This window comes from the organism of the source record quoted next, unplaced genomic scaffold (assembly GCF_019419815.1).
Source record: "Pyrus x bretschneideri cultivar Hongxiangsu unplaced genomic scaffold, Pyrus_bretschneideri_v1 Contig80, whole genome shotgun sequence".
In the NCBI taxonomy this organism is placed as follows: Eukaryota; Viridiplantae; Streptophyta; class Magnoliopsida; order Rosales; family Rosaceae; genus Pyrus; species Pyrus x bretschneideri.
The window spans coordinates 1487621-1509756 of NW_025999821.1; the positions used below are offsets into that span (position 1 = coordinate 1487621).

At 36.2% G+C, this 22136-nt stretch overlaps 1 protein-coding gene across 1 annotated transcript; it reads left to right on the plus strand.

Annotated features, from left to right (window-relative positions):
* The first annotated feature begins 2213 nt into the window (after window positions 1-2213).
* On the plus strand, window positions 2214-20708 carry LOC103936047 (DNA polymerase delta catalytic subunit). The gene is made up of 30 exons (XM_048575847.1): window positions 2214-2518; window positions 2622-2732; window positions 2989-3095; window positions 3198-3357; window positions 5216-5408; window positions 5526-5661; window positions 5796-5933; window positions 6675-6752; window positions 7219-7310; window positions 8423-8489; window positions 8599-8670; window positions 9179-9265; window positions 10796-10915; window positions 10999-11097; window positions 12324-12431; window positions 12645-12740; window positions 12904-12969; window positions 13091-13147; window positions 13260-13347; window positions 13422-13501; window positions 14731-14844; window positions 15495-15609; window positions 15692-15864; window positions 16470-16541; window positions 18508-18582; window positions 18669-18758; window positions 18888-19048; window positions 19851-19924; window positions 20021-20108; window positions 20286-20708. The coding sequence occupies exons 1-30, from the start codon at window positions 2263-2265 to the stop codon at window positions 20371-20373; spliced, it is 3261 nt and encodes a 1086-aa protein (XP_048431804.1). The 5' UTR covers window positions 2214-2262; the 3' UTR covers window positions 20374-20708.
* Window positions 20709-22136: the final 1428 nt, after the last annotated feature.

Here is a 22136-nt window from a genome sequence, read left to right on the forward strand (position 1 = left end):
CACCTTTCCAATAGCGTCCCGGAGAGTAGCCACTCGAATAACCATGAATTGAGCGTTCCGACAGTGTACACTCTTGATTGGACCCCTAAGATAGTGTATACTATTGTCTTAGCGCGTGGAGAGAAGCGTGCACTCTCAATTAGGCCCACGGATGAGCATACACTCACGGTGGGGACCATACTTCGATAATCAACATAAGCAACCTTCCAAGCGAAGTGTTCATTCGTGACTAGGCCCGTAAGGAGTATGCCCCACCTCACATTGGAGTAGGCAGCACGACAAATGGAAAGAAGCAGTTGCTTAATTCAGCTCAAGTTCAACTAGCAACCCATGAGGAATCCACTCACCTGTATTGGTTTAATTTAAGCATGAAAGCTATGGGTTTCATGTGGCAAGTTTTGAATGAAAATTGCGGGTTTCAAAGACACTAAATTCAAAACTACATGTTCGATTTAGTTATGAACGTTGAATTTATATATAGGGGTACCTAGAAGAACACATAAGTCAATATACAATAAAGTGTAGTGAATTTGTGGATTGCTTTAGGAACCCAAATGTGAGTGCATCGGGGCTACGAAAGATAATCAATGGTTCAAAGAAATGAAATAATTTATTGAATCGTTAAGTGAATGGACTGCCGATCACTTTAATTATCAGATTAATAGACTACTGATCACTTTAATTAATTCAATAGACTATAACCATTCAGGTTTGATCGTAGAAGCAAAAATAATAATAACATTTGGGTTAAAGTTATAGCCCAATCTAGGTGGGCTTGGGTGCCGTGTGTGAGGTAAGGCCCTAAAAGGGGTTTAATGGGCCACGAGTTAGCTGTAGAGCAGCCTAATCATGGTTGTAGGCCATGAGCAGTGTTTGGGATAGGCCCAGCAGTGAAGCTACTAGTTTGTGGGCCACAAAAGGCACGGGTGCATAGCCCTAGCATGAAGTTGGCCTGGGATGGGTGCACGCGAAACCCAACAAGAGCTGGCTACGTTATGGTCTAGTTCTAGGCAAGCCCAGCCATATGGGCTATCTTTGTTGATCGCAGGCCGAGGCAGATGGCAAGCCTAGCAAGCAAAGCTTGTTGTAGGTGGGGCGGATCGCATGCAGGCAAAGCCCAACAAGCAAAGGTTGGTGGCTTGATGGGCCTAGACAAGGACAGAGCCCAGCAAAGTCTTGCTGGCCTGCTGGAGTGGACTCAGGGCTTTGAGAGGTCCATGGCATTGAAATGATGTTGTCCTAACTGTGGCGTGGCTCGGCAGTGCAGCGTGGAGCTGCAGCTCAATAGCGAAAAATCCTAGAACTTTTTTATTCGAATTTTATGGTTAAAAACCCTAATTGCTTCTAACTCAATTTCGATGCTTTACTCACAAATTCCACATAGCATAGTTGAGTATTGCATGAACAAATATATATATATATATATATATTGACAAAATATATGAACACATATGCAATATATATAATTGAAAGGAAAATATAAATACAGGGGTTCATGCATCATGGGGAATGTTTTCATGCTTTAAGGTCGTTTCAAATATCGTAATTTATTTTAAAAGAACTTGTTTGGCAAAAAATAATTGAAAGCCCTTGATGTTGTAGAAGAAAGCCTCCTCCACGACCCTTCAGTTCCTTAGCTTTTGGCAAGATCGTGTCGATAGCGTGTTGTAGGCCTAATTTACTGAACTGTATTTAGGACCAGAGAGGGAAAGGGCTGGCGGCAAGTGACAAAAGAGAGAGAAGTAATTCTGAGGTATGTATTATCTCATCCCTAATAGGATTACAACTTTAATAGGATATTAACTACTAAAGGGAATTTTCAAAGATATTCCTATATATACTAAAATTTACGCAATCACATTCTTAATCTAATAGGACTGCAACAATTCCATCATTTTAAATTCTCTAAAATATTTGATGTTACTAAAATAAAAAGGAAATAGTCATTTAGTACTACTGTCTAGTGATATTCATTTTCACTTATAAGTGAGAGGTTTTAGGTTCAATTCTCGTCAAAAGTGAATTTGAACCACATTATTGCTAGTCCATTACGAGACTAAGTTAAAAAAATATCGTTTGTTAAAAAAAAAAAAAAAAAAAAAAAAGAAAAAGAAAATTCCGTGTGCGGGAAAATAAAGGGGTCACGCTAATTGGCGGGAAAATAAAAACACCTGTGTAGTGTGGGTGAGTTCACACCGTCTCACGTCGCAGACTCATGTACTCAGAAAACCCTCAGAGAACCCGACAGCAAAAGCAAAGACGATGAACAAAGGCATAAGCAGAAAACGGCCAGCGCCGCCACAACCGGCGGCAAACCCATCCAAGCAGCAGGCCACGTCCCCAGAAGACGAATTCGTGGACGAGGACGAGGACGTCTTCCTCGACGAAACCCTTTTCGAGACTGAAGACGACCTTGTTCTCCGCGACATCGAGCAGCGCCAGTCCCTCGCTTCCCGCCTCACCAAGTGGGCCCGCCCGCCTCCCTCCCATGCCTACACTTCCGCATCCCGAAGCGTTGGTCTGTCAGCCTTTTCCAATTTTGCTCGATTCTCTATTTTTATTTTTGATTTATTTTTTAAAAAATTTTAAAATCTCGTTCTTTCCTTTGTTGTGGGTTGTAGCTTTTCAGCAATTGGAGATTGATTATGTAATTGGAGAGAGCCATAGAGAATTGCTGCCTAATTGGTCCGGGTCTGCTGCCATTATCCGAATTTTTGGGGTTACGAAGGAAGGTTAGCTTGTGCTCCTAATTTCTTTTAGGGTTGTTATTCTGCTGTGAAAATGTTTGGTTGGTGACTGAGAAACCTGAATAAAACTGTAATTTTGTATAACCAAACCATAAGCTTTGTTTCGTCAAGCATGTTGGTTATTTGTTGCAACTTTTACCAAGTATTCTGTGTTGCTCCACGGGAATCAAATATGCTACTAAACTAAACTAAACTAATATGATGCCTTTTCTGAGTCTGATAAGTTGTCTCATCATCTTAGGACATAGTGTTTGCTGCCATGTTCATGGATTTGAGCCATATTTCTATATTAACTGTTTCCCCGGAATGGGCCCTGACGATATTTCCAGGTTTCATCAAATTCTTGAGGTATTGTTTTCACTTTATTTCTTGAGCAGCTCAGATGTCTTTGTTTTTGTTAAGTTGCATTACTTTAATTGGTTATGTCTTTTGCGTTTGGTAATTCAACAGGGGAGGATGGGAGAGGTCAACAGGAACAGCAAGGTACCAAAATTCATTCGCCGTATTGAAATGGTGCAGAAGAGGAGTATCATGTATTACCAGCAGCAGGATTCTGAACCCTTTCTCAAAATCGTTGTTGCTTTGCCAACAATGGTGGCCAGCTGCCGGGGTAAAATTGCAGTTTCATTAACATTCAATAACATGCAGGATGTGATTACTTTCTTGAATTAAACACTAATAGGATTTTTTTACCTGCACAAATAGGGTTAAAATCATTGAAAATACTTGCAAGAATACAAGGTAATTGTAGTATAATTGCTCATGCAAGGTCGTTGTCCCCAAAGATTGTTTGACTAATTTGTAATTAAATCAACTCTTAATTAACTATTAAAACAGATTTTTATCAAAGATTTGAGATTTTTGAGTTTGAAAATATTGAATTAACAATTAAAGAAACCTAGAAGTTAGAAAATAAAGGCAGCAAACAGAAAAACGTTTTTTTATTAAAATCAATTTAGGGAAAGACTAGGGTTTAGCCGTCACTGTCACAATTCTATGCAATTCTATCAATTACTTATGAATTTCCACATCCATGCTTTGAAGGTTAGGCTTTCCTAATGCATATTTTCTTTGTGATATTCAAGCGAAAACGTATATCTAACATGCAATCCATCTGTGATGTTCAGATCAAATATAAACATGCAAGACTCATTAAACTTCGTGAAAACCCTTTGAAAAACCATGCAACCCTTAAGAGCATGATGTTCGCCTTAAGTGAACTTACAATTACTAATCACAGGAAGCCTTCCTCAATTTCAGGGTGATGTTCCAACAGAAATTGCATCAAATAACTTGTCTATACCCTAATGGTGATCAATCATTAAAATATATAGATAGTTTTAATGGCGGTGATTAATAATTCAAAGCAAGCATGCATCCATTCATAAGCAAATTAATAAAATTACATATTCATGCTAAGGTACATGGCCTAACCCTAGCAAAAGGAATTAGTTACGCATAGTCATAAATGAAATCATAGAAAATATTATTGAGAATAAAAGGAATGAAAACACCTTAAAATAGAAAATCTTCAAGAACCCTAGCAATCACTCTCTGTCTCCAAAATTTCATAAAAGAAAGCCTCCTAAAACTAAGAACGGCCAAGCAATATAATTGCTAAGCCCTTTGACAAATCCTAAGACATAGGTCTCTTATTCCAACTAGGAAACTAAATAATAATAAAATATCTTAGAAAATAAAACCCTAATTAAACTAGGAGAATCTGCCAAGTACTTGTCCAGCCACGTTGTAGCTTCAAATCTCCTCCAAATCCGGCCCATAATAGCTTACTTTAAGGATTAGGACGTTCTGAACACATCTCCAAAAGGTCACAAACCCATCTGAGGTCATCGTGGGCTCCAAAAACGCCAGTCGAGCCCAAAGCGCCACTATTCCAGCACTGCGCATTGCTCCTTTATTTTATCGCCAGAAAATAACCGCGTAGTGGAAAAATATGAAATTTTGACACGATCAAGCCAAGTGACTGATGAACGTCCTCCAACTGGAATTACTCCAAAATTCGTCCATTTGATTATGTTTTGCTCCAGAAGAAGTTGAAAGTCCTGTATTGAAAATACAATTCAAAGTATCAAAATTCTTCCAAAATATTAACCAAAATATACTAAGAATAGGGTTTAATGTATATATAAAATCCGCTCATCAAACACCTACATGCAGGGAAATGCATTTTATGGGTGATTATCACATCATTTCTTTGATGATATTGTTCTCTCACTTCTTTCATGTCTTTCTTTCTGTATCATTGTGCTGATCTAATTTACTCTTTGTAAGGACTACATTTCCGACCCCACTTATTGGGAAAAAGGCTTTGTTGTTGTTGTCGTAAGGACTATATTTGGAGAGCAGTTCTCATATTGTGTCTGCCACCTTGCATATCAATATGTACTGCAATTTAGCTTATGCCTAATATTGGTTTATTCCTCTTGTATGCTTTCCCAAACTGCCAGGCATTCTTGAAAAAGGCATACAAATTGATGGCCTTGGTATGAAGAAATTCATGACATATGACAGCAATGTTCTTTTTGCTCTTCGTTTCATGATTGATTGCAACATAGTTGGTGGAAATTGGATTGAGGTCCCTGCTGGAAAATATAAGACAACTAAGCCCTTGTCGTACTGCCAGTTAGAGTTCCATTGCCTGTATCCTTACAAACTCAAGACACTATCTGGGGTTTGGTGAACAATTTAATGAATGCCGTTTACATTATGAGCTATTTCCTACTTGGTTTATCTTTCCTTGACAAACCATTTTCTTAGATATTCAGACTTGATCAGCCATACTCCAGAAGGGGAATTTTCGAAGATGGCTCCATTTCGCATATTGAGCTTTGATATTGAGTGTGCTGGCCGTAAAGGTCATTTTCCTGAGCCTACCCATGATCCTGTTATCCAGGTTCAGTTCTTTTCATTCTGAGTATCTGAAATAAAATGTTTAAGTGATTTTCATGTTGCATGGTAGATATTTTATTTTTAAAGAGCTGTATCTGAAATGAATTGTTTTTTTTTTTTTCTTTCTTCATTTTATAGGTGGCCAACTTGGTTACTATGCAAGGAGAGAACCAACCATTTATTCGGAACGTCATGACTCTTAAGTCGTGTGCTCCAATAGTTGGTGTTGATGTGATGTCTTTCGATACAGAAAGGGAAGTCTTACTGGCTTGGAGGGTAATATAGTTGAACCTAAATAATCTTCTTTACTTAAAATAGAAAGGGGAAAGAAACCTTGTAATTTTGATGTAACACTATTGTTAATTGACTAAAAATGTATTTTTCTTTTCAGCTAACTACATTTCACACCCTTTAAGTTTGATAAGCTAAGAAAACAATCTGTATGTACTCACGACAAAGTCCTGTATCCAATCATCTGATATCATGTTACTTGCATACCATGTGATTCTTTTCATTTTTTTCTGTAGATGTCGTCATTACCTTCATGTCTTTGACACAGTTGTATCTGTGTCCACATATTTTTTGTCTAACTTGTTCTTTAGTGCTTATGATTTATTCATCTATAGTCTTTCGTAATGATAGATTTATGATTTTTTTTAATATGTTGTGCCTAACATGTAGGGACATTATTAATAAAAAGAAATTTTACCATAGGGAAAGAACCCTCTTTAAAAATGTAGATTACTAGATGCATCTATACCTAAAAGGAAGACTAGTTAGAGTAAAAGCAAAGAACGAAGTGCACCTCCAAGGGAGATGTCAAATGGAATTTTTTATTCTATTAGTGGGTGTTTTAACTATTTTCTATGCATGAAGTTTTAGATGCTAACCTAATTACTAGGCTACTGCCATTCACATGTTGTGCACAAAAAGGTGTGTCAATCTCATATAATGCAAATCTAATTGTCATCCTTCTTTTATGCCTTGCTATGTTGAATAATAAAACTCTGCTTGTAGGATTTACTCCGCGAGGTGGATCCAGATGTCATAATTGGATATAACATCTGTAAATTTGATTTGCCATATCTCATTGAGGTAGCTGAAGCATTTCATTTTTGTTTTCCATTTGATTTAACAGTATATATTCTCTAGTTTGTTGTACCAATGTGTGTCTAGTTCTGTTAATTATGTATCAATTTATGCCCATTTTGTGGAAATGGGATATCAATTCGGACTTGTTTCAGTTTTGTCAAATTCATCTACCCTGTTTTTATTTATTTATGTTTATAATGTCTGTTGACACAAACATGATAAGAATAATTTTGTGCCAAAAATCCAAACGTAACACAATAGTTCGTGCCAATTTCATAGTTGTGTGATGATTTGATTATGTCCTCAAAATTTCACCCCTAAAAGAAGAGTGGGGTAGAATGCTAACTTCTCTGCAACATCATAATTTTTGCATAAGGGGTTGCACCTCCATGGTGCTTTGACAGATCATTATTCATTGACGAGAAAAAAAAGTTTCAATAATTTGTTGTCTTTGTTTTCTGGTTTTCAGAGAGCTGAGACCTTAGGAATTGCTGAATTTCCGATACTTGGCCGCATAAAAAACAGCAGGGTTCGGGTCAAAGACACTACTTTTTCTTCAAGGTAATAAATTATAAATTGTGACGAGACTTTATATTGTATCCTTTTTCTATTGTCGGTATTCCAGTGTGGACCTTTTTGATTGATGTTTCTGCGTTGTTTCTCTTTTGTATAATTGAGGTAATTTTAACAACTTATATGAGGGTTGAATTTACAGTCGACCCACAGAGTGACTTAGGCTGTGAATATTAGCTTAGTTAACTGAAACATTTCTGCAACTTTGCCACATTTATTTTTACTACTATGTAATTTATTCCACCGTTTTGATTTATTTTTGTTTTTGAAATGAAACAAATTTTATTGCAATAAACAATTAAATTGCACCAGAAGCTGACAATATGGCCACAACTTGATAAGAAAAACCATAAGAAAAATGACAGAAGCCGAAAGTGTTCTCAAACACAAAGACATAAGCACAGAACACACAACCCAGTGCATAAATAGCTTTCCAATCTAACCGAATACTTGAATACGATAAATCCCTGAATTCTGTCTTTCACGTTGTTTTGTCTTGAATGCAATTTTAGTTGATTTGTGTTGGTAGCTGATGGTTTTGGTTTTGTTTTTTCCTTTTGGCGACATCTCATCATCGGTATTGTATCCCTGCTCTTTATTGATAAATTCTTATTTTTAATCACAAGAGACAAGAAGTTTTTGCACATTACAATTCAATTATCAATATTATATTTGAGCTGGTGGCAGTGGAACATTGTGTTCATCCTATGATATGTTATACAATGTAACGGCTTAGAATTTCTCAATGTTTCACAAAAAGTTCCCATGTTTTTTTTAATTAATCTGTTATATATTTTTTTTTCACTTTTTTTTACTGTACCTCTTGCTATTACACGCAGTGGGATTAAATTCTTCTCTTCTCTCTGGGATTCTTTGTTTAAACAGTTTAATGATGTTCCCTTGAGTTTAATTGTTTTCTTTTCGTATATTTGTTCTGGTCTAAGGGTGGGTGATTCTTTTGGCCTTTGGTTGGTCTATTGGTTCTCTCTATTGTCCTTGTTCCTGTTTCAGGGACTTCATGGTTCATCTTGCTTTGTACATCTTTATGCTTTTAAGTAAAATTCTTCTTTCTTATAAAAGGTATAATATTGGTAATACAGGCAGCATGGAACCAGGGAAAGTAAAGAAGTAACAGTTGAAGGGAGGGTTCAATTTGATTTACTCCAGGTATCATCTGTCTTCTGGCACAATTACCCTGTTAGTGGTCGTTGAGATTTGTTCTTCAGCTAAAGATTCAATAAAATGTTCATGTAGATTTCTGTTGTCTTTCTTGTAGGCTATGCAACGAGATTACAAATTAAGTTCTTATTCATTGAATTCTGTCTCAGCGCACTTTCTTTCTGAGCAGGTGAGGTTTTGATATATTTCTTGTACATATATTCAATTACCCTTTTTCACAGCTTTTATTAAAAATCGCGATTTAGCCCAGAAATAATTTTTTAGTGTGGTTGCCTATTAATATAATAATACATGTTTTTATTTAGCAACATCGAAAAAAGAGGGTTCTTGCTGCTTTTTTTTCTTTCTTTATGCTTATTTTTTTTCCTGAATTTCCAAAACATGGTTCGATTGCACTCAAATACCATTTTTCTTGATCGGACACTAAATGACCCTTATTATGTCCCCAATAAATTGTTTTCTTCATTATTTTAATAGGAATTGTTATTGGCACTCTGAAAATCTAATTATGCAATCCAAACTCTCTGTATTTTTATTTAGATAGAAAAATACACTTATCAAGAGAGCGCAATGAGATTTTTGGAATGCTAATAATAATTTCCATTTTAATATACATTGGAATCTGTAAAAGATTTGAGAAAATTATTAAGAGAGCGCAACTTTTGAATCATGTGCAGAAAGAGGATGTCCACCATTCAATTATATCTGATCTTCAGAACGGGAATGCGGAAACTAGGAGGCGACTTGCTGTGTATTGTCTGAAAGTATGTATTTAATTATTTTGATTCTTCCAACTTAACTGTCTTATATAATCTTCAGGAGTAGTTCTTTTACAATATAAGAAGGTTGCAGAAAAGTTACATCTACCCGTTATTTGTTACCGTGATGAAATTTGTAATGAAAGTAACCCCTGAGATTGTTTAGTATTTTACTTTCTTGGGTACAGAGTTTAATTTGTGGTAATAGAAAAATACTGATGTAATTGCATGTCTTATATTTATATGAGAATATTTATGGGGCATTGGCAAAGGTGTTAATGGACACTAATGTCTAACACTCTGTTTCAAGCTGGAGCAAATACGTCCAAGTCCAGTTTGCTTAAAGAAGCATGGGAAGGACAATTGAAAGGATTTTGAAACATATCAGCTTGCCTACAGAAGTGCGATTTGATTTTTTTCTCTAGTGTTGAGTAGTATCCTAAGCAAACATAATGGTAGAGCTGTTATCACAATATATGCAGAAGAGTCATTACAAATCCCAGAGCCATGGCATGAGATGCAGCCTCTGTTGCTTTTTTGTCAGAGAAGCATAAACTATCAGGGATGGGGAAGCAAGCTAAGACTTTATAGGCATGTATAGTTTTGGAAGTGTTATGGGTAATCTGGATGGAAAGAAATAGGATGATTTTTGAAGATTTTGTAGGTAACAGCAGAGGTGTTATGGAAGAAAGTTCGTTTCTGGATTGGAAAGCTGCTATTAGTTATATCTTAGTTTTCTTTTAGGGGGCTTTTATTTTTCTTTCACTGTTTGTTCTTGAGTTTTTGTGGACTTCTTGTCCACTTCTGTATTTTTTGAGGCAGCCTCAATAATTAGATAGATACTAACTCAGTTTGCTCATAAAGCTTTCTAGGGGGCCATGCTTTCTCAATAGTAAGATGCTTGTTAGGTTCTCTTCCTACACAATTAGTTTAGATAATCATTATCGTAAGTTTAGTGATTGGGATTGAATCTCAGACGGAGAAGTTATTCATAGGAGGAGATTTAAATGGACATATGGGCAAGGAGACGGGCGATTACGGAAGTTTTCATGGCCATGGTTTTGGGGAGAGAAACGAGGATGGGGAATCCATGTTGGATTTTGCAATGGCATATGATATCTTTTTAGCCAACACCTTTAAGAAGCGAGAAGAGCATGTGATCACCTACAAGAGTGGGTCATCAAAAACACAAATAGATTTCCTTTTAATGAGGAAGGGGGATCATATAACTTGTAAGAATTGCAAAGTTATACCGGGAGAAAGCCTGGCTAACCAACATTGCTTGCTGGTCATGGATGTACATATCAAAAGAGATAGGAGAAAGAACAAGACCTTGAAGTGTCCAAGGACTACATGGTGGAATCTAAAAGGACAAAAACGTTTCAATTTCAAAGAGAGTACTCATCCAATGTGAATCTGTATTCCATTCAATATATGCGTAATATTGACAAGAATATTAACAGTTAAACGTCAAATAAAAGACAATCATCTGCAAGTTATGTGGCACAAGTAATCAACTTTGATGTTTCATTGCAGGATGCTTACCTCCCACAAAGGCTTTTGGACAAACTGATGTATATTTACAATTATGTAGAGATGGCTAGAGTGACAGGTGTTCCAATGTCATTTCTTCTTTCCAGAGGACAGAGCATCAAAGTTAGTTTTGCAAATGAATACCTGTGAAAAGCACAATAATTCAGCTGTGAAGAGATTTAATGCATCAACGAAACCTTTTTCAGGTACTTTCGCAGCTTCTTAGGAAGGCAAAGCAAAAGAACCTGCTTATTCCTTATGTTAAAAAGGCTGGATCGGAGCAAGGAACGTATGAAGGTGCCACTGTAAGTTCATGAATGCTCAACATGTCATTATCATGCTTGCTGTTTTAAATAACTGCATTTCTCTTGACAAAGTGGGTCGGGGGTGGGGAAGGTGTTTGACGTTTATGGTCAGATCTTATACTCTCTTTCTGAATTTCTTGTTGTCAAATTGTTTATAAACATTTTGCCTGGTTGTATAAATACAACATTGTCTTTGGTGGGCAGGTGTTTCAGCCTATTAAGTGTAGTTTTGTTTGCATGCATGTATGGTGGCTGCCCAAAACTTTAGAGTTAGATCCTAAATCTAACCTCCATTAAGATGTTATATACCCTAACTAAGCAACAATGTCGGAAAAATGGATCAAAACTAACAAACATATCATGAAAACTTGCTGCTAGTTGATAGAGCTAAATCATAAAATTAATTCCTGGCAGGTCGCCTGTCCCTGGTGTTGGACAGCGAGAAGAGTTGGGTGAAAATCACAGAACTCTGATTTTAAGGGATTACAAAGTAGTCCCTTTTACAGGCCAATGGGTAAATTAATCTGGAAAGATCCACAATAATGTACTTGGAAATTCAGAATTCGTACATTTTGACATACACAGAAACTCAAAGACAATGAACCCGCGCATGCATGTGTAAATTGCTGTTGTTATATAAGAAACTAGAAAGACATTCACTTGTTAATACTTTTGAACAAGGCTCTGCATCAATCCCCCTTTTCCGTGTCGATCTGCTCCTCGTCTAGGCTTTATAAAACTCTGGATGTCCTGCACTGAGAAAATTTTGTATATATATATATATATATATATATATATATTTAAATACATGGAAAGTGAGTTGTAGTTCATTTTCCATTTTTAGTTTTTAGAGTTGAGCACAGATGCCTAGGGTGAATATTGTAACACTTATACTCTTAATACAACAAGCATTGTTATTAGCATTATTTTATATTTAACAGTAATTGTTAACAATACAACATATTAGTCCTTTGCCAACCTACGGTTCCCTCCCACTGTTTGAACCTAGAGCCATTTTCTTGATAGGTTATAAAGTGGAGGATATTCAGGAGAATGAATGTGTTGTAACAGACTCACAGAGTACAAAACTTGCGCTTTCTAACCTGGAACTTACTATATCGGGTTTCTCTCTTTGTGCATTTGATGTTTTTGTTTTGTTCCTTATACCGGCTTTAAATGACATGAGACATCATATGGGCTTTGATATTAATAGTTTACAAATCCAGGTTTTGGAAGCAAAGGCAGGATTCTATGAAAAGCCAATTGCCACTTTGGATTTTGCATCTTTATATCCATCAATCATGATGGCCTATAATCTATGCTATTGCACTTTGGTAAGTCTCCTGACATTTTTTCTTTCATCTGCCTTTTCTGTAACTTTGGAATTGATTTTTTAGTCTAACATCAAATATGCAATTTCACTTGGTAATTCTCCTGATGTTTTCTTGGTAATATGTCCTTTCTGTATTTTGATTTTTTTTCTAACGTCAAAGAAGCTCATGTTGAGAAACATTTGGCCAAAATGGTATCCCTTTTTTTCTGTGAAGGTGACACCTGAAGATGTTCGCAAACTCAATATTCCTCCAGAATGTGTCAACAAAACTCCATCTGGAGAAACATTTGTTAAATCCAATTTGCAGAAGGTCGTATTTATTTTATATTCCTCAATGTTGTTTTTTCTGTTTTTTTTAATCAGGAACCATCCGTAGTTTTGAAATTTTTTTATTAATTATCTGTATGACAAATAATTACTTCATCTCATTGAGTAAATCAATTATATTAATAAGATTGCAATATGCTTTCCAGGGAATACTTCCTGAAATTCTTGAAGAATTATTAGCTGCTCGGAAGAGAGCAAAAGCGGATTTGAAGGTAACTTTTACTATGTGTACAATGGCTTTTCCCCACTGTTTTGGAAAGAAAAATGCGGACAGGTGCATGCAATTTTATGAACTACCAATTTTTTTGGGCTGATATCATTTTTTTGTTCTAGGAAGCAAAAGATCCACTTGAGAAGGCAGTGCTTGATGGTCGACAATTGGCCTTAAAGGTATATTCTGAACTGTTACATTCACCATTGTCTTTATCGAATAGTTTTGCAACTAATCGTATGCATGTATTTACGTATAAGTATACATATATTCATTTGTCCCTATATCCAGATAAGTGCCAATTCCGTATATGGGTTTACTGGAGCTACTGTTGGCCAGTTACCATGTTTAGAGATATCATCAAGTGTCACCAGCTATGGTACGTTTCAAACAGAATTGTTATGATGTACTGAACTTGTTGAGATGTGCCTAATGTTATGTGGTTTTGTAAAGGTCGACAGATGATTGAGCACACAAAGAACCTTGTAAAAGAAAAATTTACCACACTTAAAGGCTATGAGCACAATGCTGAGGTATGCCAGCTCAGATTTTCTCAGTAATGGGTTCATAATTGTTGGAAGCCTATGTTAACTTACTATAGTATTGTTCTTCCTTGGTCTTCTTTACGGCTTCTCCTATAAGGGTCTTCTTCTCATAGTGTAAAATATAAACTATGTGGTAGGACTCTTATTTAGCCAATCAATTAGAGCTATATGTTAACATTAACTCTTTTTCCTTTTTGATATCATATGCACTAGGACTCTCATAGTGTAGGCCCATTCATGACAACCCATATGGAGGCTCTTTCCTTCTTCGTTTTCGCTTCTACGTTGGGTCTGCAAGCCCTATTTAGGGTGGTTTTCTTGCTAGATTGGATGGAAGGTCTCTTTTGCTTTTTATTGGGTGCTATTGATTTTTGAAGTGGGTTTGGTTGGCTTGAGCTAACAGGGTCTTATATGCGTGACCTTTTGTAGATAGTCACCAAAATTTATAGTATTTCGAGGCTTTAGACTAAGACTGATAATAGTATTGCGTGACCTTTTAATTATTATTTTTTTATTATTTATTTTTTTTTAGGAGAAGCACTTTTCTTGTTATTTGTCTTGGCATGTCCGGTAGATTTCCAATAACTGGAATGCCATGATCTGCGTTTCCAGTGGAAAACGTGGCTGTGCTTCTGTTCCTTTTATAGTTCTTTATTCTGTATCAAATTATTTAAACTTGAAATTAGTTCTGATAAATCTTTTGTTATGAAATCAAGTCAAATGATCTCATAAAAGAATAAAAAAAAAAAAAAAAGTCAAATGTTCATCTTTTTGGGGTTTAGGCTTTAAAAATTTATTTTATTGGAAAGTAGCTGGAGGATATATTATTTTTTAGTTGATTAACTAACCTTGGCTTGGCCACTGTTTCTATTTTCGGTCTTTTTGGTGTTTAATGGTCAGTCTTTATTGAAGTTCTATGCTCCCTTATCATATTATAATCTTCATCACATATCAAGTAACTGCTCAAAAATTGCAAATTAATTTTAACAGTATGAGCATATGATGTCAATAAAAAAAAGAGTGAATACACATGGATATTTGAAAAAATAAATCTCATGATGATTATATACGCTTCACATTTCTAATGCTACATGTATACTATGTATGCATTCATAAATTTATCCAATTGCTGTTTCTTCTCATGCATGATGTCAATGATTTTTCCTTTTTATTCTGCCTTTATCCTATAATAATTTGACACTAAAGTATTACTTTAGGTTATATACGGGGACACAGACTCAGTTATGGTGCAATTTGGGGTTCCCACCGTTGAAGTAGCAATGGACTTGGGGAGAGAAGCTGCCGAATACATCAGTGGAACTTTCATAAAAGTAGGAGTTGATACCACTTTATTTCTTGTTTAATTGGTTTCTTGAACTCATGTCTTTTTTTGCTCTTTAGTATAGTGCTAAACTAGAGATTCTGATAAACCTTTCACACACATGCATGCACAGAAAGTTCTTGACAACATCTTAATAAATACTTTCAAGCTGGAATGAAGGTGACTAGAGAAAATCGAAGTTGATTAATATGGAATTTATCTAGACTATATAAACTTTACATGCTAATCTTTTGGTGAAATGATTTCAGTGATTAGTATATGTAAGAGGGTATTGATGTGCCCTAAACTAATTTTTTTCACGCAAGTGTTACTGGACATAATGGGAATGACAAAGCTGAAACCTTATTAAGTAGACTACTTGTCAATTGTATTTATTTGTGGGGAAAAGGAGGGGCAAAATGGGTGGGGTGAGGTTAATGCCCTTTTTCATAAAGCTGTAAAGCCCTACAGATTTTGTTGGTTCTTTCATTATCTTATGTGTAGGGTAATTTTTATAATGGTTATTTAACTATGAGACTTTACCATGAACGTGACATGATAGTAATTTGTCCTTTGATGCTTATTTTTTTGTGTATTTTTTTTAGCTGATTTTTATCATTCTTTGATTTTAATTTGCTATTGGGTTTTTGTATCATGAAGCCTATCAAACTTGAATTTGAGAAGGTTTATCATCCATATCTTCTGATTAGCAAGAAGAGATATGCTGGTTTATTGTGGACAAATCCTGGCAAGTTCGACAAAATGGATACTAAAGGTTAATCAGAATTTCTCAACCCCTTTATCATCTTTCAGTGTTTTGTTGAATATGTCGCTTATTTCGCATCCATCGATGACAGGAATCGAAACCGTAAGAAGAGACAATTGCTTATTGGTCAAAAACCTGGTAAATGAATGCCTGCACAAAATACTGATTGATAGAGATATTCCTGGGGCAGTCCAGTATGTCAAGAATACCATCTCAGATCTTCTCATGAATCGCATGGATTTGTCTCTTTTGGTTATCACTAAGGTTGGAATATTTTCTTGCTAGAATAGTGCTGTAGCTGTCATTGCTTTGTGCCTTGGTTCTTGCCCAACTCTGCAAGTGTCAATGGGCCGCAGCACGTTGGCCTGACCCATTTACAGTGGGGCAATTCGTGCTCTGTGTCTAGCCTATGCTGACACCAATTTTATAATCCTGTCGTATTTATGCCATGACAAATAGCCAAAACCAGGTGTGGCAAGACCCACAACCTATTATTACTTGATGTTAGTCTTTTGGTTTGTTTGGTGTTTGAATTTATATTGGATTTTACTTTTGTTATGATTGAATATTCAAATTATGTAAGAAAAATGATTTTGCTTGTTCAAAATATTTGTTTTCAAAGGAAAACAATGTTGAGTGGACCGCTCCAAGTTCAAGCCCATCTTTTGTTTCGTTCTTTGGTTATTTTGTATTGGTGTTGTGGTGCCTGATGAGCTAAGAAACTTCAGCTCAAGCTTCACCATTTACTTGTGTCATGCTTGTGCCAGTCCGGTGAATTTTATTCTCCTTTACAGTAAATTTACAATGAAAGTTTGTTTAGCACTTCCCTGATGAAAGTTGACCTGGTATGTTCAAACATAATTTTGCAGGGTCTTACAAAAACAGGGGATGATTATGGAGTAAAGGCGGCTCATGTTGAACTTGCTGAACGTATGCGCAAGGTATGCAGCATTGACGTAGTTTGCTTTAAATTTCTTGTAAAAGAAATGCTTCTAGAAAAAATAGAAAAAAAAAAAAAAAAACTAAGAAAAATGCTTGTTGCCATTATTTGATTGCATGCAGTTGGCATAAGTAGTACTTTTAACCTACCTTGTATGGTGGCAAATTCAAATGGGTCAGTTACTATGATCTCTGTTACTCAGAAAAGAAGAGATTATTCGCATGTGCAATTATTGGTTGAAATTTTTGAATTGGGTCATAGTCATACTACTTTGAAACAAATTGTGTTTTTAGCAGTTTTAGTTGGTGCATTTCTTATCCGCTTTTTGTCGTTCTCTGTTATTGGTTTATATGGAGTTGTGGGTATGGCTACAAACGGATTTTGTATCAATCTCTATTTTCTTGCTCCAACTTGAAGTCTGACTGAAATTCAATAGTTTTAAGTTGTAAATGCATTTTTAAGGTAGTTATTGAACTATGCTATGAAAGAAATATATGAGAGAGTTTCCCCTTTCCAAAGGCAAGAACAAAATGAAAACTTATATGACAGATATGCCACGAGAATTACCCTAAGAAACCCATAGTTTAAATAATAATTATTTAAGGAATTAAGTTTTAGCCTACCTGCTTGATAAGTTTACCACGTACAATTTCTGTATATGAATGAGTCTACTTCCTCTAGAGAGACATGCCTTCCTCCACTGGGCCACACGTTTCCTGACTTTTCTGCTTCAGGATTCCATAAGCTGAAAGAATACATATAATTATCCAAGATCTCAAATAATTAGAAGAGATGAGGGGCAAATGCGTCCTTGACTTTATTTTCTTTTTGCTATTTGTTTTCCGCATATATGCGTAGGAAGTTGCTAGATTTCTCATTTATTAAACAATCATCCCTAGTTACCAAATTCTTGTTTCCCTTTAGATATTGGTTTTGTGTTTCTCCTAGAGCAAATGTCGAGCTTATTACCCTTATTTGTCCCTTACAGAGCTTATTAGCAGTGTTAAGGGGGAGGCAGAAGTCTAACCCTTGTATAAAAATGTAAACCTCTGCTGTATGAATCTTCTCGTGTTTCTAATACAGGTTTAATCCTAGATTGAACACAATTTTCTGTTTATTATTATTTTTTTAATGAACTCTAAAACACATACTAGACTAGGGGAACAAGGTGTCCATCACTGAGGTGATACTCATAGAAAACAAATCCATGCTACTTCTTTGATATTGTAAGAAATCGTCATTCAACTCTGAAAATCACCTTGGCGCTTCCAATCTTTATAAAATTAAAGTAAACAACGATACTTTTTCTTTTTTCTTGGTTAAGAAAATGAGATGCCTGAAGGCTAGAATGAGAAACACAAAGATGCTTCAAACTTGACTCTTTCCTAAGTGTTCTTTTCATCCCCACAATAATTCTAATAAATTTTTCTATTTCTGGCGACCGAATTACCCAATAAACCGCCTGGACTGGAAAACTCCACAAAACTCTAGCCCTCTACTAGAGGACATACTTATTACAAATTATGTTTGATGGGTAACCCAGTTAACCCCTGCAATCTCAACCAGCCACCACCACAGCCCCAAAGCACATGAAAAAGATTACACCTTTTTTGCACAAAATTCCAGCATGGAGGCGGACAAACAGGGTCTTCTTTCTACATAATAATGAATGTTTTCTCTTGAATGAGCTATGATCGATGTCAAAAAATGAACCTTAGGAGGAACACCAGGATTCCTGATCACTTTAGCAGGCTGGAACACGTGAATGGATTGCTTATGACACAGGACTGTGAACATTCTTTAAGATAAAAACTTTATTCATTCCTGTTCAACTTTGTTTAAACTAGCTATAGTTAGTTGTTCAATATATTCCCTATCTGAATGTCCTAGTAAATTGCTCTCGTCTTTGGACTATCAAATAAAGTACCTCATCTCTTACCTATCCTTCTTCAATTTGGCATTTACAGCGAGATGCTGCCACTGCTCCAAATGTTGGGGATCGGGTGCCTTATGTCATTATTAAGGCTGCAAAAGGTGCCAAGGTAATCCTTGTGTAGAATTTTTCATATATTTTCACTGCAAATGCTTTAGGCTGGGGTATGAATATTAATGGATATACGACAATCAGGCTTACGAGAAGTCAGAGGATCCCATCTATGTGCTTGAGAATAACATTCCCATAGATCCTCAATACTATCTTGAAAATCAAATTAGCAAGGTAAAGTTTTTACTGCTATTATTTTCAGTTTGGCAAGCTAAAAGTGAGTTTAAAGTACTGCACTTTAACTACTGTATTATATAATATACTTTATTTTCTTACATGCTTCGGTACGTTTTCATCTTACAGCCACTCTTAAGAATTTTTGAGCCCATCTTGAAGAATGCTAGCAAGGAACTTCTCCATGGAAGCCACACAAGATCTATTTCAATCTCCACCCCTGCAAACAGTGGAATAATGAGATTTGCAAAGAAACAACTCACATGCGTTGGCTGCAAAGCTCTACTTAGGTACAAGTATATACTGACTTTATTGTACTTTAAATGAGTGCTTTTCTTGGTAGGCCTGATTAGTATATAAACGGAACTGAACTGAACTGAACTTAAAAATGTTGTTTATCATAATACGGTTTGAATTTTAATCACAATTTTGATGAAAAACTTAGTTTGGACAGAAATTATGGTAGAAATTATCTTTGGTCGCTAAGTTTCACCAAGTTAAACGTGCATGGCTAAAGCAGATTGTTTGTATGAGTTGCAAGACCAGGAAAGCTATGGCTTGAGTTCCAAAGTATTCTTCAAAATTTATAGAGGACCTCCAACTTGAGAAGTTTTGAGCATAGGTGGGAGGGACAATGGACAAGGTTTTAACCTAGTTTTATGGCTTTTATAAATCTCTTAACTTTGCTGGGATAGGGTTAGAATTTACCCACCTAAGCGTTGGACACAAAAAGGACCTCTACTAAGTACCAAAGCACACAGCAGGTTATCACGTTTGCAATTTTAGTGGTAGGTTTTGATCCATTTGTAGGCATAAAGTCTCAAACATCTTGTCAAAATCTTATGGGTCAACCTTTAGGGGACTTTGGATACTCCTACCCTATTTGTGAAAAATGTTAGGATGAGAGGTTAAGATTACAGTTTAAGGACGAAGTACACATCTTTGGCACATAAATTGAGAGGTCCATAATGTCGGAAACTTTTTATAGTATACAGAAGAACATAATTCTAAGCAATCAAAGACTCTTTCTAGCATCTTTGAGATTTTAGAAGGGTGAATTTGAAAAGCTTATTAATATTTTGTTATTCTTAGCAAGTCGGACCATACTCTTTGCTCACATTGTAAGGGAAGAGAAGCTGAACTCTATTGCAAAACAGTGGCTCATGGTATGAATCAATATCATAAGTGTATTTTATGCTAAATTTTTGTTTTGCATTCATTTATATTTGGACCAAAGTGCTCAACTTTGTGGAATGTTGCAGTGTCTGGGCTAGAGACACTATTTGGGCGGTTATGGACGCAGTGCCAAGAGTGCCAAGGCTCTCTGCATCAAGATGTGCTCTGCACAAGGTATTGTAATTGACGAGTTTGAGTGATTTTTATACGTTAGTATATATTGTTATCTTGTCATGTGGGTATTTTGGGAACATATTCGTGCATTTGGAGTTGGAATATGTACATTGCAAAACTCCAAATGCACGGATGCATGCTTGCTTTGTATGTAACTCTTAGTTTGTATTCTTCCAGTCGGGACTGCCCTATATTCTATAGGAGAAAGAAGGCACAGAAAGACATGGCTGAAGCTAAAGTGCAGTTAGACCGGTGGAGCTTTTGAAATTTACCCGACGTTTGGTTTTTATTTCTACATATTTATGCGGGAGCAGGGCAGATTTGTGCAATTGTAATGCTCAAGGAACTTTTGGATCGACCAACCAAAAATTGGAAATGGGCGTTATTGCTTTTGAACTGAGACGAAGTGAAGGGTCTCATGTTAAGGGGAACAAGAGGACAACATTTGAATGTTGAACGTTACTGTATTTGTTCGGCTTGAAAGACTTGAGAGACCATAAAACCCAAACCTGTTGCCCAACAAATTGCTGTCCATGTTGAAATGTAAATTCGTCACTGGTTTAATATATTCCTTAACAGCAAGGATTTGTTTTGAATTAAGTTGGACAAGTGTAGGGTCTTGATTAGATCAATATTTGTAGGACTTATGTCTCTGATAGATGACAAGTGTCATGCTCATATTGCTGACTATAAGAGCCGTTCCACCGGAGGTGGACTTGCCCAGCACCTTGTCCAAAACACAGGCCAGCACCTTGTCCAAGTGCTCCAGCCCGCAAAACAGCCTGGCACTAGCCCAAGCCAGGCAACAGGCCAGCCTATTTTGGACAGACCCAGAAGCCGGCCTATTTGCCCGACGCGTGCACAACACTCGCGACTGGGCGCGAGTAGGAGAAAAGGTTGCAAGCGGCGGGGCCCGCTTGTCAGCCCACTTGCGTTTACCCGTATGAGGGCTACGTGGCCCTCCTCAGAGTCGTTGGATTTCCAACGGTAAAAAAAATTTAAATTTGACTTTTAAAATGGACCGTCCGATCACAGATCAACGGTCCATGTGTTTTTCACCAAAAATAAAAATAAAACAAAAAAAAAAGGCCCAACAGTCAGAATTTTGACCATTGGCCACGTTGCAGCTCGTTGGCTGTTGGATTTGATTATTTTTCAAATCCAGCGGTCTGGATTAATTACAACTTTAAAATTTATTAAAAATTAATTAAAAATTGTGAATTTTTTTTTAAAATACAGAAAAATTCTAAAAAATTAAATTTTTTTCTATAAATACCTAACCCTCATCTTCCACCTTACACCACATTTCAATATTTTCTACACTTTCTACACTTTCTACATTTGAATATTTTGTACACTTCGAGAGAAAAAAATGACTTCGTGGAGGCTCATTGAAGATGTTACGTCGTGTGAATGTTGGGTTCACACTACTCATGACCCGATTACGGGTAATGAGATGGATAAGCGAGAAATGTGGAGTAAAATTACGAAATCGTTTTGCGATGTACATGGAAAAGATGCCAGATCTAGTCAAGGTCTTCAAGGTCATTGGAAAAAACTCAACGCATCCTTACTTGTTGGAAAAATGCCATCTCTCATGCTTCCGGTAATCTGCGTAGTGTGACAAGTTTAGCGGATTAGGTAACAAAATATTTATTTATTTATTTATATGCATTCCACCCACATCAATATTTTAATTAATTTAATTTCTTATGTAATTTTTATGTAATTTCTTATGTAATTTATATACATGAAAAGCATCCTCTTTTTGCACAAAATATGGATCATGGTTGCAAACAGCACTCATGATTTTATCGAACAAACTTCGTTGCATTCTAAAACGACGTCTAAAAACATGATCAGGAAAAACGTTGTTGGGAATAAAATAATCTTCCAATAGATCTTTACCTTGTCTTTCCCTTCTTCTATCGATGTTTGCCGTACGTCTGGGTTTGGCTATCTGACCCACAGCTTCCATGATACGGTGGGAATGTGAGGCCCTCTGCCTTCTATGGTGATCATCCTCAT

What these genes read in the sequence shown, in the direction of transcription:
- LOC103936047 (XM_048575847.1), top strand. Translation starts at nt 2,263, where the DNA reads ATGAACAAAGGCATAAGCAGAAAACGGCCAGCGCCGCCACAACCGGCG. An exon ending in ATTTGCCATATCTCATTGAG is followed by an intron (nt 6,753 to 7,218) that starts GTAGCTGAAGCA and finishes TCTGGTTTTCAG; the next exon opens with AGAGCTGAGACCTTAGGAAT. An exon ending in GAACGTATGAAGGTGCCACT is followed by an intron (nt 11,098 to 12,323) that starts GTAAGTTCATGA and finishes TTACAAATCCAG; the next exon opens with GTTTTGGAAGCAAAGGCAGG.